Here is a 21,569-nt window from a genome sequence, read left to right on the forward strand (position 1 = left end):
AAGACAACTATTCTCAAAACCTGGACAATTAATTTCAGAGCGAAAAGTTGGCTGCTGGGAAAGAATGTACAAAATATTTTATTTTTACATTATAATACATAATGACCTCTGAGTACATGTCAAATGTGTCAAGTGTTTTTTTAATGGAGATTTTGATTCGCTACGTATGTTTATGGTATTGTTCGTAATGCTTTTAAATCCAATTTTCAAAAAAAAAAAATACAATTTTTTTTGTTTCTCATAGAGTAGAGTATCTAAGAATGTAGCCGAACTTATATACTCCCTAAAACGACCCTCAGTTCTAACTGCAAGACGCAAGAGTCTCGCAGGCTTAGTCTTGTTCTTGCTCAAGTCTTGCAGGGTAAGTCTTGGTCTTGGTCTTGCCAAAATTAGGCAGTCTTGGTCTTGGTCTTGCGAAAACGCAAGAACAAGACCAAGACCGATTTTGGGCAACACTAGTTCTCTACCTGATATTTACAGCCGATCTACCTACGAGCGACGATATCATCACAGAAAGAAGATATCATCACAGCAACGTATGCAGACGACAAGGCAATTTTAGCTTTACCCCTAAGCCCAGACGTCGCGTCGCTACTACAGCCCATTAACCAAATACAAATTTGTCTGAGACATTTGAGAATAAAAACAAACGAGAACGTGTTAATTCATAACATTCACTAATAGACAAAACACATGCCCACCAGTGTCTTTAAATAACCAAGAGTTACAATCAAAAAAATAATGTTAAACACCTGGGTATACACTTCGAGAGGAGGTTAACATGGAAGAAGCATAGGTATGTTCATGAAAAAGAACTGGCCTTAAGCGAAGCGCATTTTACTGGTTACTAGCTAAAAGATCACAACTATTTCTACATAGCGAAGTACTAGTTTATAAATCAGCCATAAAACTAGTATGGTGTTATGGGTTACAGCTGGGATGATCACCGTCCAGGTCTAATGTAGATATCTTGGAGAGCTTTCAATCAAAAGTCCTACGTTTTAAGTCATTACAAATGCACCATGGTATGTATGTACCTAATCACTTCATTACTGATGACCTTTAAGTCAAGACTGTTAAAGAAGAGATCACAAATTGCTCAAAAAATATGCTCTGCGGCTTGAAAACCAACCTAACAATCTTGAAATGAACCTTATGAGGACTCTACCAAATCGAAGGCTAAAGCCCCAGTAATCTTTCAATATTTCTACACTGAGTTGTTTTTATATTTTTGTGTACAATAGATCCCAAATTTACAAATAATTTTTGTTGAAATTAACATATAATAGGAAACGGAAATTGTCATGGGACAACTTCTTGCATGTTACTCGTAAAACAATTACACAATTATTGTAATATTACAGTTGTAAATAAGTCGAAGATTTAAAAAATATCCTACAGTTAGGGGAGATATGCCTGAGACGGCATACTTTTTTTTAAATGTTTTGTAATCGATAATCGATAGAGTTAGTCATGTAATAAAAATCAAAGTCAGTGCTAGGACCATTTACGTAAATATAACATTATGTTTTAACAACCTACATATTATAGTTTTTTTCTGAAAAAATAAATTGTAAAGTATTACATGTGCCATCTCACCCACATACATGTGGGTGAGATGGCATACCCTTGAAATAAAGGCACTAATCTCGACATAAGTCACAAATAAAGTTTTTGCAGTCTTGGGTACACCAGCACATTCGGAATATGACCACTTGCCACAAATTTGGCATCTTAGTCAGGTTTCTCGAGAACGAGATAATTAAAAGAGGCCATTACAAAAAATGCAAGCAGCATCTTCCTCTTCACTTGGTTCAACTTCGACGGAATCGATTTTGTCGGTTCAAATTCCTCTTAAAACGACCCATAACTGTAACGATCATGTAACAAAGTTAATGCAGTGTAAAAACGCATAAGGTTGAGATGGCATACCTATGCCATCTAATCCACCTACTTACTATGCCATCTCAGGCAACATTGCAATCAGATCGTTTTTTTAAATTAATTTTTCTTAAGCACATTTTTAAGATATAAATCGATGCAGGCGTGATAGGCATAAGGTAAAAGAACATCACAAAATTTAAAAACTTAACTTAGGTGTAAAGACTCGCGAATTATAATGTGATACAAAAAAAGCCAATAAATATATTGTCCTACTTATTAAACATTCCAAAGGCTACTGCTGTCAAAACAAAAGTAACCTGCGTAAGTTCAGCAATGTTGACAAATTCTAACTTGAGGAACTGAAAACTGTCACACTAGGCACCAAATTTGAAATAGTTTAAGAAAAACGCGTGATATGCCATCTCAGCCAGTATGCCGTCTCAGGCACATCTCCCCTATGTATTGATTTTTCCGGAAAAATCTATAGGCCTTGATACCGCGTACCAAAGAAAAGTTTATTAATAGTAAGCTGAAAATTTGTTAATAGCTTAACGGTGTCTAGTCGGACAAACTTTGATGTATGGGAACACTGGAACAGGGGAAGTTTTAATTGTGGAACGTGATTTTAATTGTGGAACGTGTCATCGTGACAAGTTTATGATTGTGAAAATTAGCAGGTTGTTTTTAAGTTTATTGAATTTCAAACTTTATCTAATAGGTATATGAAAAAATGTTTGTCTGACAAATACTTATGTTGGGCATTTTAATAAATCCGATACGTAGAACATGTCAAGTGACAGGAATTATGTTGGTGAAAATAGCAGTCTGATTTTTGCATGAGAGTTTAATGAAAGGGTAACAAAGAAATTGGAAGTTGTGTCCGACAAAATACACGGGACGGTTTCGTAGTCTGACGTTTGAAACATGTAATCTGTTCCGTAATTAAAACTTCGCCTGTTCTAGTGTTCCCATACATCAAAGTTTGTCCGACTAAAAGACACCGTTAAGCTATTAACAAATTTTCAGCTTGCTATTAATAAACTTTTTTTGGTACGCGGGATCCAGGCCTATTATTGTAATATTATTAGAGTTGTAAATAAATCGGAAGTTAAAAAAAATCGTACAGTTATTGATTTTTCCGGAAATATGTATTATAAACGTGAGAATTCACAAATTATAAGCTTTCTACGAATGTTTTATTAAATAATAAACTTTGTTTGACTTACTAATAATGTATTTATTTTATAAAATTAAAGAAGAGCTTACCTAAAAATCTATTGGTGTAAAAAATAATCCATGAAAACGTTAGTAAACGTAACCACAAGTCAAATAATTAAAAAATGTCTTGGTCTATTCCAATTGTTCCAAATAGAACAGCGAAAGAATCTTTAAATTCACTTAAAACAAACTATAAAAAAACAGTCTACCGCACCAAACGACAGAATAGTTCAAAAATCATCGACTGGTCCAAAAAAATTCCAAACGTCAGTTGAACGGTAACTTTCTAATGCATTTTATTAACAAGTTTTTCCCCTCAAGTCTGCAGTACTACTCGGGTACTCGGTTTCCGTAGATGAGTACAATATAGTGGTATTCGTTTCACTGCAAACACCTGTTGCGACTAAAGCGAATGAAACGCATGAACACTTTCTGGTCAGGTGAATGGAAGTCGCTTATACAGGGAGGGGTACTCGACGAATCTGGGCGATTGGAGAAATTTCTGAATAGTTTTAAAATTACTGCAAAGAGGTAAAATAAAGTCAACGAGACTGTTGACGCAAGTTGAAACTTATTCATTTATTTAGCTCAACAGGTATCTGAGAGCTCTAGTGGTGAAAAGTTGAGATTATAAATCATACTATAGAAACTACATCATTTGAAAAACCAAATACTTTCTTGTAAATTAGAAAAGTAGTACTTATTATCATCGATATACACAAAAGGTAACAGAAAAGATTGCGAAAATTACAGGGGGATAAGCGTCATCGCTACAATGGGAAGACTGTATGGCAGGATCCTCAGGAACAAAATAGAGAAAAATATAGAAGGTAAAATCGGAGAAGAAGAAGCAGGTTCCACAGCAGGAAAATCATGTCTAGATCATATGCATACAATACAACAGACAATAGAGAAAAAAGAGCTAAGATAAAGATGTACACATGGCGTTTTTAGATCTTAGGAAGGCATACGACACCGTACCAAGGAAAAAACTGTACAAAGCAATGACTAAAATAGGAATAGGGATACCACCTAACCTAACACAAGCAATCAAGAACATGTACAGTGGAAATGAAGTAAATATAAAAATCGGAAACAAGGTATTTGCTAACTTCAAAACAACAAAAGGATTACTACAGGGATGCCCAACGTCACCAAGTCTATTTAAAATATATATATAGAAGAACAAGTTGAAATAAAAGGAACGAACAATTTTAAATATTTGGGCTTTATAATGTCGAAAAACGGAACAACAGAAGCAGAAATAAAAAATAGATTGGGACAAACAAGATCTTGCATCAGACAACTCCATAATGTAATCTGGAATAAGAACATCAAGGGAAAAACAAAAAAATGATATACCAAACAATAGTAAGAAGCATCATGACATATGCCGCAGAAATTTGGGCCATAAACAAAAAAAACCGAAAAAAGCATTCTCGCAACCGAAATGGAATACTGGAGAAGATGCTGTGGTCGCACCAGAAGAGACAGAATAACAAATGAGGAGATAAGGAGAAGAATGCAAGTGGAAAAAGATTCCCTGCAATATATAGACGAGAGAAGACTAAAATGGTACGGCCACGTACGCAGAGCAGAAAACACTTGAATAAACAAAGTTGCAGAATGAAGCCCAAAAGGAACGAGAAGAAGAGGACGACTTAGAAGATCTTGGAAAAATGAAGTCGACGAAGCCATGTCAAAGAAAGGATTGGAAGACGGAGACTGGAAAGATCGAAAAAAATGGAAGTCCTGGCTGACGGAAGGGAAACGGCATTAGCTGTAGACAACCCTTTATATACATAGTACTTATTATCCTTCTTTCAGCAAGTGACACCTTATAACCGCCAGTAGGTGATGATATTGGGATTTCTCAACTCTTTAACCATTTTTTCACTTCTTCCGGTCTTTATTGGTCAATTCGCTTATTTCTCCCATGTTTTTCCTCTCTCGGTGCCTATTTCAACTATTTGTTGAATCCATGTGCTTTTGGATCTTCCTTTTCTTTTATTTTTTTTTGATATTTTTCTTCAACCAGTTTTTGACCTTTTTCTCAGTCTATTGACATCTATTCGACAGATGTAATCGTATAACAAGCTGGTTAATGTTCAATTATTATCATTAATATTGCCTCATATTTGTTAATTATCATCTTTAATCTCTCTATAGTAACTATATAACTCTGCGTGTGTCAGTGGTCAGGTGAACTGAGTAGCTTTATAACCACTGCACCTGTGCAGCCAGTCCCAATCCCAGAAAAATAGGGAGGAGGAGGAAAAAAGGAGTTGGTAGCACCTTTATAATAATCCAGAGTTCAGCTGGACCTGCTAATAGTACTCTGTGAGGGCCCCTTGTCTAGGGTTACAGAGAAGACAACAACAAATTTGGCAGAGGTGATTTGTGGTAATGCAGAAATATACGAACAATATAGCGAACCAACACTAGCACAATACACTAGACTGCAGAGATTACAATGAGCAGGGCACGTGGTTCTATGCATGGAAACAGAATCTCAAGAAAATTGCTAAATTCAAGAATGCAAAGGAAAAGACCTGTTAGACGACCAAAAAAAAAGAAATATGGGATGACGAGGTAGATGAGGATGCCAAGAAACCTGTAGGGGATGTAAAACCGGGATGATTGGAGAAGCTTGTTGAGGGAGGTCAAGGTTTGGTTTGGGCTGTAGTGCCGTTGGATGGATGAATGGATTTGTGGTACCCAGGATATCAAATACTTGGGGCGTAACTAGCATGGTGTAGGCCAAAAGATGTGCAATTACTGTGCCTAACTTGTAACACTCAACAAACAGTGGAGGGCGTCTGAGGCGCACACAATGAAGGAGGTGGCGTTGCTCAGAATCGGAAGAAATGTAGGGGGGTTCTTTGGAAATTCATACTAGCGAAAAAAATGAATATGAGAAAAATTAGATGATAGCTACTAGATCTAAACTAGAAAAGTTGAATAAATGAAGCTAATAAAACATGTTATACATAATTAGCCTAAAAGACGCCACCTTATCTTTTCTGTAGGGGACTGGATTTTTAGGAGAATTTTGACCATAGACCGATCATATTACGAACGAAATGGTGTTGCACTGCACAGAATGGGAAGAGACAGATGACTTTTGACCACCATTAAAAGGAGAAAAACCGCATATTTGGGGCATATACTTAAAAATGAGAAGTATGAGTTGTTACAGCTGATTATGAAGGGTGAAATCGAAGGAAAAGGGGTCCTGGTAGACGTCAAATGTCCTGGCTGAAAAACATTCGCGACCGGACTGGTTTAAACACACAGAAGCTTTTAAGAAAAGCGGAAAATATATAGACGAATTTGAAATGGTTATAGCCAACGTTCAGTAGTGGAGTCGGAACTACAACAATAAGAAGAAGAAGAAGTAAGGGACCAGGAAAACGAAAATACTGATAAACATCTGTTGCGACTAAAGGGAATGAAACGCATGAACACTTTCTGGTCAGGTGAATGAAAGTCGCTTATACAGGGAGGGGTACTCGACGAATCTGGAGGAACAGAGAAAGGGCATCCCTGCCATTTCGTTCGTTGCAATCCGTGACTGCACGCCGGGGTTTGTCCTAGTTGGGTCAGAGAGAGCAGCATATGTGCCTCCTGATGAGAGACTAATAAGTTTCGAAACCAATAGAGGTGCTTGCTGCACTCTCTAATTGAACTGGAATAATGATGCGCCTGATGTTTCGTGTTGCAACGGAATTGAAAACGGTTATTCATTTTTGATGTACATGTTTACTCTGGTTGGAGTATACGAAGGAAACCATTCTCGTTGGAACTTTACCGCGCTGAGCAGATGGGACTTGAATTATAAATTGTAAAATTCCCTCATCTTCCTTAGTCTCAGCATCCGTTATGGCTTGCAAATTGTAGAAGACTCGGAGGTGTTACCAGAAAAGGTTCCCATTGTTTTCAATCTGGTAGGATGTAGAGTAACATTTTTGAATGTTGTTTTATGTGCTATTAGATTGAAAACTTAGTTTTTGCTAGCAGTTGCCGCTAGGGCATCCCTGCCATTTCGTTCGTTGCAATCCGTGACTGCACGCCGGAGTTTGTTCTAGTTGGGTCAGAGAGAGCAGCATCTGTGCCTCCTGATGAGAGACTAATAAGTTTCGAAACCGGTAGAGGTGCTTGCTGCACTCTCTGATTGAACTGGAATAATGATGCGCCTGTAGTATCGTGTTGCAACGAAATTGAAAATGGTTATTTATTTTTGATTTACATATTTACTCTGATTGGAGTACGAAGGGAACCATTCTCGTTGGAACTTTACCTCACTGAGCAGATGGGACGTGAATTATAAATTGTAAAATTCCCACATATTCCATAGTCTCAGCATCCGTTATGGCTTGCAAATTGTAAAAGTCTCGGTGGTGTTACCAGAGAAGGTTCTTATTGTTTTCATTCTGGTAGGATGTAGAGTAACATTTTTGGATGTTGTTTTATGTGCTATTAGATTGAAAACTTAGTTTTTGCTAGCAGTTGCCGCTAGGGCATCCCTGCCATTTCGTTCGTTGCAATCCGTGACTGCACGCCGGGGTTTGTCCTAGTTGGGTCAGAGAGAGCAGCATATGTGCCTCCTGATGAGAGACTAATAAATTTCGAAACCAATAGAGGTGCTTGCTGCACTCTCTAATTGAACTGGAATAATGATGCGCCTGATGTTTCGTGTTGCAACGGAATTGAAAACGGTTATTCATTTTTGATGTACATGTTTACTCTGGTTGGAGTATACGAAGGAAACCATTCTCGTTGGAACTTTACCGCGCTGAGCAGATGGGACTTGAATTATAAATTGTAAAATTCCCTCATCTTCCTTAGTCTCAGCATCCGTTATGGCTTGCAAATTGTAGAAGACTCGGAGGTGTTACCAGAGAAGGTTCTTATTGTTTTCATTCTGGTAGGATGTAGAATAACATTTTTGGATGTTGTTTTATGTGTTATTAGATTGAAAACTTAGTTTTTTGCTAGCAGTTGCGGCTAGGGCATCTCTGCCATTTCGTTCATTGCAATCCGTGACTGCACACCGGGGTTTGTCCTAGTTGGGTCAGAGAGAGCAGCATATGTGCCTCCTGATGAGAGACTAATAAATTTCGAAACAGGTAGAGGTGCTTGCTGCATTCTCTGATTGAACTAGAATAATGATGCGCCTGTTGTTTCGTGTTGCAACGAAATTGAAAATGGTTATTCATTTTTGAGAAATTTCTGAATAGTTTTAAAATTCAACAAGACTGTTGTCGCAAGTTGAAACTTATTCATTTATTTAGCTCAACAGGCATCTGAGAGCTCTAGTGATGAAAAAGGTGAGATCCTAAATCAGACAATACAAACTTACATACAAACTACATCATTTTAAAAACAAAATACTTTCTTACAAATTAAAGAATAGTACTTATTCTTCTCTTTTCAGCAAGTGACACCTTATAACCCATAGTAGGCGATGCTATTATGATTTCTTAACTCTTTCTCGGTGCCTATTTAAAATATTTGTTGAATCCGTGTTATTCTGGATCATCTCATCCATCTCTTCTATTTTTTGATATTTTTCTTCGACCAGTTTTTGACTTTTTGTCCAGTCTACTGACATCCATTCTGAAGATTTAATCGTATAACAAGCTGGTTGATGTTTAATTATTATCATTAACCCTCGTAAGGCGGTGCGGGGTGAAGCTGCACCCCAGACCTCATTTTTCTCACCTATCTTTTTTAATAAATTTTTTTGAGTTTTGTCCATTTTTGTATTCGCATTAAATTCAATTCTAAACGCATTCCACCCATTACAGCATTTAAAACTCTTTGCGTTTTCGTGTTTTTTTTTTTGGAAAAATGACTGTAAGGTGCAAATGATGAAAATTTATCCTGAATTAGACGTTTCTGCTGTTCCACCTGAAACTAACAGAGCTATGGGACAATGTCGGTGTTAGTTATGTCAGAGAAAAAAGACCGAAAGTCCCGGCATAACTGTATTGTGTGTAAAAACTTTGTGTTGCTTACACTGTGAAAAATTTCATGTGTTTGTCTTGCAGCGATAATATTGTTTTTAAGAAGAAATGAGTACTTTGTTTGTAAAATTATGTTTCATAATATGAAAAACAAGTCCTAATTATCATTCAAATCAATTTCCCCAACGTTCACATAAGGGAAAATCGATATACGGATGGGGTGCAAATGCACCCCGCACCGTTGTTTACGTGAGTATCTAAGCATCGCCTTACGAGGGTTAATTTTGTGTCATATGTGTTAATTATCATCTCTAATCTCTCTATAATAACTATATAACTGTGCCTGTGTCAGTGTTGGGATGAACTGAGTAGCTCTATAATCAATGCAGCGATTCAGTCAGTCCCAAGCCCGGAAAAACCAGGAGGAATAGAGGGGTAACACCTCTATAATAATCCAGGGGTTTATCTGGCTTTGCTCATTGTACACTGTGAGGGCGCGTTGTCTAGGGTTACAGATGAAGACCACAACGAAAATAAAGGCGGAAATTTTCATCATTTTTATCAATTTGTAATCCTTGTATTATTACATTTTTCCTCCTTCCTTCTCTTTTCAATTTATCTATCTTTTCGTTTGCTGTGGTAATTTCCTTTTCTAATTGACCTATTTGTTTTATAGCTTTTTCGTTTGTTTCTCGCAGCTTTCTTATTTCATCTTTGTATCCGCTTTGTTAGTAGAGATGCAATCTAATCTATCTGGCTTGGACAGCCAGAAGAACAAATGTATTTGCTTTGGCGGAGGTTAACAATCCACATGCTCACTCCAGTTTCGTATTTTCAAAAATACTAGCATTCTTCGGCCATACAACACGTGCTGATAATATGGTGGGACTAGTAGGTCTAGGAAAATCAGAGATACGAAGATGTCGAGAGAGATCATCATTTCGATCTACGCTTACAGTCGAAAAAATATTAAACACGAGCTTTGTCGATGGTACCTGTAAGCCAGAATAGGGATAGTACTCCAGGGTAATAAGATAGAATAGACCATGTTGATGCTATCAAAATGTACTAAAAAAGATTAAAAAAATTATCTAATATAGTCAAAAATCCTAATGCCAAATTTGTGAAATTTTTTAGTTTATAAACATTTAGAATAACTTTAAGGAATGCCAAATTTGTGAAATTTTTTAGTTTATAAACATTTAGAATAACTTTAAAAATATTGGCCGTAGAAAAAATCATTTTACATATTAGAAAAGCTGGTATTTTACACGAATTTTAAAAATGTAGTGTCGTGGTAAGTGAAGGGGGAGCTGGGAGCCGACAAATGCATGAGTTTAAAAACTAAAAAAGGCAAATTAAAACTACTATCAATTTCTATTATATCTCGGGATCTACTGAATATATTTTGAACATTCTTTTTTTAAATGTAGTAATAAAACAAAGACTTACTCACAATCATTTAATTATACTTTGACGACCGGTTTCGATCTCTACATTATTCAGATCATCTTCAGATCGGCGAACTGTTGACATTTCAGAAAAGCGATACATACAAATGCACACTTATGAGCAACATATACTCACAAGCATGCATAAGTAAATGGATGCATGCAGTTTATGAATATTTGTTGAAAAAGTTAAAAAATAATAATAAAAAATAAAAAAAAATTTAAAATTTTTTTTAAAAATTGAATAACTAATTAAAACATTAATCAAATAAATATGCTTCCAAAATTCAAAAAAATATAATAATAGATAGTAATATTGCTCTGATCTACTTACATGCCGTTACAAGGGATGCGCTGCCACTTAGTTGTTAACATGTTTATACGTCCAACTTATGCTAATAGGTTAGCTGGGAGAGGTATAGGGCAAACAGACATGTTACGTAGGTCAAAACACAGTAATTTTTTTTTGAAATTTGAATGGATCCTGAAGGAAGATGCGTGCTGTGAAACAAAGGATGTTGTGTTAGACAGGAGGCAATGCTCGAGTGGATGTGTTTTAAATGTAGCTAAGTTTGAAATCACTTTATTGTAGAATCTTGTACTAATGTGATGGTCTTTGCTCGTTGATGTTTTTAGCAAAGACCATCACATTAGTACAAGATTCTACAATAAAGTGATTTCAAACTTAGCTACATTTAAAACACATCCACTCGAGCATTGCCTTTCTCCTGTCTAAAGGTAGAATTCCGCACCAAGCGACCGAGACAGGAGACCGCGACAGGCGACAGATAGGCGAGGTCTACCCACTACTGCTCTCAATGCAATTATATCAGGGTAGTTCAGCAGCTCGCGACCGAGGCCAGCGACCAACTATCGCCTATCCCGACCTATCTGTCGCCTGTTGCGGTCTCCTGTCTCGGTCGCTTGGTGCGGAATTCTACCTTAACACAACATCCTTTGTTTCACAGCACGCATCTTCCTTCAGGATCCATTCAAATTTCAAAAAAATTTACTGTGTTTTGACCTACGTAACATGTCTGTTTGCCCTATACCTCTCCCAGCTAACGTATTAGCATAAGTTGGACGTATTAACATGTTAACAATTAAGTGGCAGCGCATCCCTTGTAACGGCATGTAAGTAGATCAGAGCAATATTACTATCAATTATTATATTTTTTTGAATTTTGGAAGCATATTTATTTGATTAATGTTTTATTAGTTATTCAATTTTTAAAAAAAATTTTAAAATGTTTTTTATTTTTTATTAATTTTTTTTAACTTTTTCAACAAATATTCATAAACTGCATGCATCCATTTACTTATGCATGCTTGTGAGTATCTGTTGCTCATAAGTGTGCATTTGTATGTATCGCTTTTCTGAAATGTCAACAGTTGCAAACCTCTATTTCAAAAAATGTTTTCGAAGTTAGCTTTCTATTAACATTTGTGCAACCAGACAATGTTCTAACTCTGGTTTTCTTTAATTGTAGCATTTAACTACTTGTAACGCCGACCTGAAGATGATCTGAATAATGTAGAGATCGAAACCGGTCGTCAAAGTATAATTAAATGATTGTGAGTAAGTCTTTGTTTCATTACTACATTTAATATGGACTCACATATGCAACCCATTCAATATTCTTTTTTTAATTTGCATGTAATTTTTCTGTACATTACAAATATGAAATTTGTCTAGACATTTATTAATTAATAAACAGTCTAATTTGTTTAAACAATTTTTGAAAAAATAATTTTTCCCAAAAATCCATGATATTAATCATACTATCGTTATTAATCATAGAAAGAGTTAAGGTATACTTTAATAAATAAATTATCTTCAATAAATAATTATTATCTAATAAAAATCATTTATTTATTAAAGTGTACTTTAACTTTTTCTATGATCATTAATGATAGTATTATTAAAAAAAAATAGATTTAAAAAAAATATATTTTTTCAAGAATTTTTTAAACAAATTAGACTGTTTATTATTAATTAATAAATTTATAAAAAAAATTGCATATTTGTAATGTACGTAGAAATTACATACAAATTAAAAAATAATTACACTTTTATAAAAAAAACTTTTTATAATAAAACCTTTTTATTATTTATAGGAAAGAATATAAAATAATTTAACGATAAACGATTTAACGATAACATGCTTAAAATTCCAAAAATTACACTCTAATAAAAAAGTACTTTTTATAATATCACGGTTTTGTTATTGTACATATAGGACACGACATATTTGGAAAGAATAATTAACTTATAAAATATGAATGTTTAGTAGGTGTATTAACTGTTATTTATAATTATGATTCCAAAAATTACACTAGTATAAAATAGTATTTTTTATAATACCACGGTTGTTTAAAATGGTATATTATAATTTTAAGTATATAAACTTTTAATTATTTATTAAAACATTTAAAAAAAAAGATACGCAACAGCCGGGTTCCAACTGGGGACCTCTCGATCTGCAGTCTAATGCCACTGAGGCACCATCAATTTGTAGATATCGATTTATTAACATACTTTAAAATATCATTGCATTAGTCACATTTTTAAAATAGTTTGAAATAAAAAAAAATCGATAAAAAAGATCAAGGTAGGTTTTGTTTATATTTGATTCAGAGTTGGACCACCATCTCCATATAGCTATTTCAGCATCCTTATGCCTCATCGGTGAAGCTCAGAAGTCTCAACTTCAAGAAAAAAAAATCGATTTATCCATACAGTGTGATTGGTCAGTGGGGTAAAGCTTTGTAGATCCGTTATAAGAAATAGATAGTAATAAAAGTTAATAACAAAAATTGTAGCCAACTTTGATTACAGATCGATAATAAGTAATCGTAAATTGTAAGTTTTAGACAATTATTCAGTCATAGCTTACTTAAAATTTGGAAAGATTTAGACCCGTAATTATTAATAATTTTGCTCTGAAAAATGAAAATATCTCGAAAACTAATAAATTTACACATAGGGAATGTTATACAAAAATTATAGTATGGTAATGGTACTTTTCGATAATGATATAAAATACAGGGTGTTCTATTTAAAATTACTGAGAAAATAGTGTACTTGCGTTTTGACTCACCCTGTATTCAATATAAAGAAAATTAGCAAAATAACCATTTACGAAAATTTTGACAATAAATAAAAAAATATGAAGTCAATACACCATTGACCTTGTGCTTGCTTTTATTTATACAGGTAGTTAAACTTGTTACGATTTTCATATAAAATTGGTTATAACTTTGTAAATACCCCGTATTACATACCAAACCTTTATATTTTTGTAATCGAAAAGTTACGAAGATTTCGAATATAAAATAAATTACAGGTTGTTCTATTTAAAAAAACATAAGTTTGGTCTGCCACTATGTTATCGAACACCCTGTAACATTCTAACTAATTTTGTAATGTGAAGCTTAAAGTTCGCTACAATTTTTGTTATTAAGTTTTGTCGCTACGCATTACTATAACGGATCTACGGAGCTTCACCCCACTAATTATTAATCACCCTGTATAATAGCAGTAAAATATTGCATTGTTAGCTAGTCCTAAGCTATCCTGAAAATTTCAGGTGTCTAGGTAGCCTAGAACCATTTTTAAAATGGATTACAAAATTTGCGGAGTCCGTGACACCAACCAAGCCAAGTATATAAAAAGGTTTTAAAATCAAAATCCATTGAGTTGATCCGGAGATACAGAAAATTATATTCGTTATAATCGTTTGAACTACATTTTTGAAAAATTATAGAGGGTGCCGTGAAGGTACAATGTTTGTGTAAATTAAAGAAAAAAATACAAACCCCATTCTTTAAAATGGCATTAATGAGATTCCTTAATTATTATAAACAAATTAGCTGTGAATTAAAAAAAAAACATATGGCTAACTTTGTCCCAAATGAACCCAGGCTAAATTTTTTTATTTGAAAATTCGTCTTAAATTACTATCTTTTCGAATATATAAATAGATTGTTTCTACGGACAACATTTTTAAAGTTATTCTAAATGTTTATAAACTACAAAATTTCAAAAATTTGGCATTCGGATTTTTGACTATATTAATTTTTTTAACTTTTTTTAATACATTTTGATACTATCACTCTTCTACTTTCATTTGGCATACTCAGACTTGCCCTATATTCATTATTTTCTGTCTTATGTTATTTCAAAATAAAGGTCTCTGGGATAAACAAATGGAATAACTCTTAAAATAATTAATGGATCGGTCTCAAATTTTGAAGGTGTGTTTTAAGTATGCCAATACCCAACTTTGGGTGAAACACTAAACGTCTTAGGTAGTTTTGGTAAAAGTTATTAACAAATATCCATTTTCACCTATTTTGCAGTTTGCTTAGCAACAAATTAACTTTTTAACTTTCAAAAATTGGCATTCTGAAGGTTTTTCAATGTTCTAAAAAACTGAATTTTGTAATTTTTATGTCAACTATTTAGCTTTTGAATAGAGTGCAAAAAATCGAAAAAATCGCGATTTTTGCACTAAATTGTTAATAAGTAAAAACGGACGCGAACTCTAGGCAGGAAACAGGTAGGTTTTCTTCCTATAGGTCTACAATAACTAAAAAAGTAGTCAGCTACCTGGATATTTGAGTGTCCCGAGAAAATCCTTATTACTCTGGACTATAGATGGAGAGACAGTTTAAAAAGAGTAATACGATCCCAGAAAGAGTCGCGATATTCTTAATCAAGACGCCTCTGCTAAGGCTTACCGATTGGAAGGAAGGTATCGGTTTTCCATTTTGCCATTTCTAATATTATATTTCTGCTATACTAGGGATTTTCTGTTTTTGAAATTATTTTGTTGCCAATATCTCTTTATTATAATGTTGTCCATTTTTATTATTTCTTCTGATTCTAAAACGTCTAACGTCTATTTCTTCTAAACTTTTTTCTCATTTTTAGTTTATTAATTTTGTGCGATCTTTGATGTTAGGATCTCAAATAGGGGCTGATTCTTTTTTTTTTCTAAAGGAGTCTTGACACCGGTTCAATAAAAAACTTAAACATGAGCAAAAAAAGAATAAAATGACGAATTAAATGAGGCGCAAAGAGGTCCACTTACCAATTCAATCCCTGCATTTGGTCTTCAAGAGGGCCCTCAGCTGCATTTAACACTGCACCAAGTCCATACACAGAAAAGCCTTACCAGCTAGGCTTTTACAACGGCAAACTAGCGAGCCGTTGTTGAGTAGCAACTTACGAGCTGTTGACTGTAGAGCAACTTTCGAGCCATTTATTGTAGAGGCACTAGCTTCTCTTACTTTTGACGAACACTACTAGGCTCCAGTTTTTGCACTCATTAAAGCAAACCTCTTTTCTATCGCGATAAAAGGCAAAATAACTAGAGTTGGGACTATTTGCCTTCCTCGTGTAAATAAGTTAATTCAAATTTAAATGAAAATACAACATTCTCCCCCACCAAAATGCAGCTTTGAATGGTGCATTTTAAAACTATTACAAGCTAATAAACAAAAACAAATAACTTAAATCATGGCACTTTGGAATAAATCCCAAAAAAAAATTAAACAATATCATACTAATAACAAGATCAACAAAAAAACTAAGGAATTATTTAGATAGGCAGAGGACACAGCTTGACCAGGGGGCGTCAAAGAATTCCCTTTGTGGTCTTAACATCCGCAACTCTTATAATTCCATCCTGTCCCGGAAATACTTGGGATATTCGTCCCAAATGCCATTGCGACGGAGGGATATTATCATCCTTTATAAGGACCATCGTTCCTAGTTCAATAGGTTTTAAATTATCGGATGAAGTCCATTTACTGCGCTGATGCAAAGTATGCAAATATTCTTTGCTCCAGCGTTCCCAAAAAGTTTTATGCATTTGATTTATTAATTTCCATCTCATCAAATGAGATGCAGGAATATACGCTCCATCAAGAGGTTCAAACACAGCCGAAAGAGGTTCTAGATTTAAAAAATGACCCGGCGTTAGAACTGACAAATCATTAGGATCAGTACTTATAGGGGTCAAGGGCCTAGAATTAAGATACGATTCAATCTGAATTATGACCGTGTTTAGTTCCTCATATGACAAGATCTGATCGCCTATAACGCGAGCTAGGTGCGTCTTTACTGACTTTATTCCCGCCTCCCATAAACCGCCAAAGTGGGCAGCAGATGCAGCATTAAAATGGAAGGAAATATTTTCATTTGAAGCAGCATTTTTCATGAGGTTAAGGTATTTAGCAGCGCCAACAAAATTACTGCCACGATCAGAATATAAATTATCAACCCTACCACGACGAGCTATGAAACGCTGCAAAGCAGAGAGAAAAGTCTCACTCGATAAATCACTAGCTAACTCTAAATGAAGAGCTTTGGTGACCATGCAAACAAAGAGGCAAAGATACACCTTACAAGATTCAGCTCCTCGATAGCGATTCATCATAACATAAAACGGTCCACCAAAATCCATACCTGAATTCAGGAAGGGTTTAACCTGGGAAATTCTAACTAGGGGTAAGTTACCCATTGGAGGTTGGTAATTTCTAGGATTGGGCCTCCAACACTGTATACATTTTGACAAAACCGAGCGTATAGCACGCTTAGGAGACAAAATCCAAAATGACTGGGCAAGCAAAAAACTAACTGTACGCAGCCCAGCATGACAGTATCGTTTATGGTAATAATCAATCAGCAAATAAGTTAAGGGACTTTCGCGAGGTAGGATGCAAGGAAATTTCTTATCAATCGAAACAGACAAATATCTAAGACGACTGTCAACCCGTAATACTCCTTGATCATCGATAAAGCAGGACAACTTTCGCAAAGGTTTGGAAAAAACATTTCCCTCGAACTCCCTTTCAAAATATCGATGTTGAGTATATTTAACTAGCATAATCAACGACTCATAAAGTTCCTTAGAACTTAAGGGACCTTCTCTCTTATCATTGGGGAATTTTGAACTCCAAGCAAACCTCAAGATCCAAGCTATAAGTCGTCGTATAAACGAGAAATCGGAAATGTCATTCAATAGATTCTCAAGAAAATTATCATCATTAACACAAGCCAAAGTTACCGTACGCTCCTCATCAAGCATTTCAGCACACTCAGAAAAGCAACAGGAAGCGTCTGGAATGGGATCGGTGTTATACAAAAACTCAGGACCTGCAAACCAATGAGATTGCTCCAACATTAGAGCAGGTAAAACACCTCTGGAAGCCAAATCAGCGGGATTCTGAGCAGAAGGAACATAAAACCAACTATTAGGAGAAAGGCGTTCCTGTATATATGAAACCCGGTTAGAAACAAAAGTTTTCCAACGATGAGGAGAGGATTTTATCCAACTTAGAGCTACCTGAGAATCGGACCAAGCTACAAATTTTGCGATTTTAAGTTTAGGATCTAATACTCTGACTACAAACTGCATGAGTTTAGATAGTAGAACTGCAGCGAACAGCTCCAAACGTGGAATGCTTACAGTTCTTTTGGGAGCCACTTTTGACTTCGCGCAAACAAAAAAGACACAAACCTGACCATCTGGTAGAACAAAACGCAAATAAATAACAGCGGCATAACCCTTTTCACTACTGTCACAAAACCCATGTACCTCACAACAAATATACCTGGACACGAACATGCACCTAGGTATTTCAAGCTGTGCAAGGGATAACAGTTGTTCCTTATACTGGTTCCAAACTTTACAAATTGAGTCTGGAGGAGAGTCATCCCAGTCGATTCCGGACAACCATAAACGTTGGATAAGGTGCTTCGTGAACAAAGTCATGGGAGCTAGAAACCCTACAGGATCAAACACTCGGGCCAATTCAGACAACATACTTCTCTTAGTACAAGATTTGTCCAGAGCTGTCACTTCAAAAGAAAAACAATCCAACTGTGCATTCCATACAAGTCCAAGGATTTTTAGAGGTGACGAACAACTATTATCATCAAAGGAAATAGGTTTCTTACCAATATGCGACTCCGGTAGACCTTCTAATAATCGCATATCATTGCTCGACCACTTACGCAATTCAAACTGACCTCGAGATAACAAGGATATCAACTCATTCCGAAGATCTAGCGCAATTTCTAAGGTATCACCACCACACACTATATCGTCAACATAAGTACTCGTACGCAAAACTTCAGCGGCAAGGGGAAACTCTCTACCTTCATCTTCACTCAGCTGCAACAAAGTCCTTAAAGCAAGAAAAGGAGCAGACGATACACCATAAGTTACTGTTAATAGCCGAAATTCCTGTAACTCTTCATCAGGAGAGAATCTAAAAACAATCCTCTGATAATCACAATGACTTTTCTCAACTCGTATCTGTCTATACATCTGCTTAATATCCGTGGATAAGACATATTTATGAAGTCGAAAACCCAATAAAATAGTTAAAATATCTTGTTGTAGTTTCTTTCCAGTAAACAAGCACTGATTAAGAGAATTCTGATTTCCAATTCGAGCAGAAGCATTAAATACAACTCGCAACTTGGTAGTCAAACTATCAGGTTTTAATACAGCATGGTGAGGAATATAGTAACAAGATAATGGACGAGAAGTTTCTGACACAAGCTGCATATGATGCAAATCCAAATAATCTTTCATAAAGGTACAATATTCCTGATAAACACTAGGATTTTTCAAAAGCCTTTTTTCTAAGGAAAGAAAACGATTTACAGCTAACTCAAACATTCCTGGAAAAACAGGAGATAATTCCCTGAAAGGTAGAGCAACGGTATAACGACCAGAGCCGTCTCGACAAACATTCTCAACAAAATTTTTCTCACAAAGAATATCTTCAGGAGCTGAACATTCTACTTCAGGAACAGTTTCTAAACTCCAAAACTGCTTTACAGACTCCTCCAACGAAACCATTTGATCCACGTGACAAAACAACGAGGTGGCAGATGTCATAGGAACCGAACTACAGGGACCCATAAGGACATAGCCAAAAACGGTATTAAGAGCATCAGGCATACCTCTAGGAGTTTGAACTTTACCTTCTAATAATAACTGAGAAAAGATATCAGCTCCAAGCAATAAGTCCACCTTACCAGATAGATGAAACCGAGGATCTGCCAACTTTAAATTAGCAATATAAGACCAATGCCCAACATCCAAACTAACAACGGGTAGGTCCTCACAAATTTTTGGCAACACAAACGCCTCACAATTAAAAATAGGATCCACTCTATCCACAGGTTTTATCTGAAGATCAACTCGACCAACCACTGTACTTTTTATAGCACCAATACCTTGTACCGATAAGGTAGCAGAAGAATGTCTAATACCTAACTGACGAATACAAGACTGAGATACAAAAGAGGTCATGCTGCCCCCATCAATTAAAGCTCGAACAGGTTGATACAATCCACAACCATCCATAATTTCTACCACAGCAGTAGCTAACAAAACGCTCGAGTTTTTTGAGGTAACACTACCTAATGATGCAGCATGTGAGCTCAATGTTCCAGTATTAACCTGAGCATCAGAAGAAGCAGTAGTTGGAACGGCAGCAACAGAAGTAGCGCCTTGAGTGGCACTTTCAGAACTTTTAAAATGTAAAAGACTATGGTGGGATGAATTACAATGACAACAACGAGAGGTGACACTACAACTACGAGAATCGTGTTTTTCTAAACATTTAAAACAAAGACGCATTCTCTTACAAGCGTTGTACCGTTCATAAGGAGATTTATTTAAAAATAAAGAACAATCTTTTAAATGGTGATCGGCAGAACATAACAAACAAGTCGTCGCATTAGGCTTCGAAAAAAAACTATAGCGATTATTGACTTTAGAACCATTTTTATTTGCATTGTGTTTAGAAGGCGATTTATTTTTTATATTAGAATCCTTGGGAGAACAAGGCGACAACAAGGATGAGTCAAACGAAATGCATTGACTTTCCAGGAAATCAGATAATTGAATAAAAGTAGGCATTTCACTAGACCAATGTAATAATTCAAACCGTTGGTGAGTCTCCTCGTCAAGCTTGGTGAGAATTTTGTAAGCTAACACAAAATCCGAAATTTTATAACCCAAATTTTCTAAAGCTGATAAATTTTCCGAAAAGGTATCAATTAAATTACTATAACTATCAGAATTCTTAAACATAGTTGCGGGAGCTTCTTCAATTTTGCACCAATGTGCCATTGCACGCAAACGTTTATTTAAATACCTATTTTTTAATTTATCATAAATCCTAATATAATTTTCTCTAGCTAAAGGCAGGGATTTAGCTAACCTTAAAGGAGGCCCTTCTAAACTTTGAATCAAATACGTTAATTTTTCCGTATCATCAACGTTAGGTCTACGGTGCACAAGCGCATCGAACAAGTCAAAAAAAGTAATTGCTGACGTAAACTCACCGGAAAATTTAACTAATTCTAACTGCGGCAAGCGAACATTACTAGGAGGTTGTACTGCATTCGAAGCGGCGATATTTTGCTCATTTTTTTGACTATTATCATCATTTTCAAAGAGATCCGCGAAATTAGCCTTGATCTGATAATAATCATTTAAAAATTGGGAACGAATAATGTCCTCAGAATCTAATTGAGCATCCGTAGGTTCAGAGTTCAAAAGATTTGTAACGATGTTTTGATGATTTTTGTTAAAACTCTCCAAAACATCGTCTAACTCTGAGTACCGAACACGAAAAAGCGACTGCTTATGAACCTCTGTAAGAGAAGAATTGGATAAACGCAATAACGTTTCTAAATCGTTCATTGCCATTCTCCTTTGAAACGTATATTTTTTCAATTTATCAGCCATTATGGAGAAAAAAGAATAAAAATTTGTTTAACGTAATCAACGATAAAATTAAAAATACAAATAATCAACGATCCCCTGGTCAAGCTGCCACTGGCATAAAGAGAACGCAATTTTAACTATAAATAAATTCAAATAGCTAATATTTTCAAGTTTAATGACCTAAACAATTAAACTTAATAAATTTATCAAAAAACAAGAATCCTTATCAAGCTGCCGTAAAGGCGAGGACTTTAAAATTTGAAAACTCACAAAATTCTGTGTAT

At 35.2% G+C, this 21,569-nt stretch overlaps 2 protein-coding genes across 2 annotated transcripts in view; both read right to left on the minus strand.

Annotated features, from left to right (window-relative positions):
• LOC126880534 (uncharacterized) overlaps nt 1-3,513 on the minus strand; it is a 153,909-nt gene extending 150,396 nt beyond the window's left edge. Inside the window, exon 1 of the mRNA XM_050644452.1 lies at nt 3,151-3,513. The gene's annotated coding sequence lies outside the window, so the exon portion shown is untranslated. The remainder of the gene's footprint in view (nt 1-3,150) is intronic.
• A 6,527-nt stretch (nt 3,514-10,040) lies between these two features.
• On the minus strand, nt 10,041-21,306 carry LOC126880961 (uncharacterized). Its single transcript, XM_050645043.1, has 4 exons — nt 19,097-21,306; nt 18,130-18,805; nt 17,599-17,802; nt 10,041-10,139 (listed from the first exon to the last, which is right to left on the minus strand). Exons 1-4 carry the CDS (start codon nt 21,304-21,306, stop codon nt 10,041-10,043), a joined length of 3,189 nt encoding a protein of 1,062 aa, XP_050501000.1.
• Between the last annotated feature and the right edge of the window lie 263 nt (nt 21,307-21,569).

Source organism: Diabrotica virgifera, chromosome 2 (assembly GCF_917563875.1).
Source record: "Diabrotica virgifera virgifera chromosome 2, PGI_DIABVI_V3a".
Classification (NCBI taxonomy): Eukaryota; Metazoa; Arthropoda; class Insecta; order Coleoptera; family Chrysomelidae; genus Diabrotica; species Diabrotica virgifera.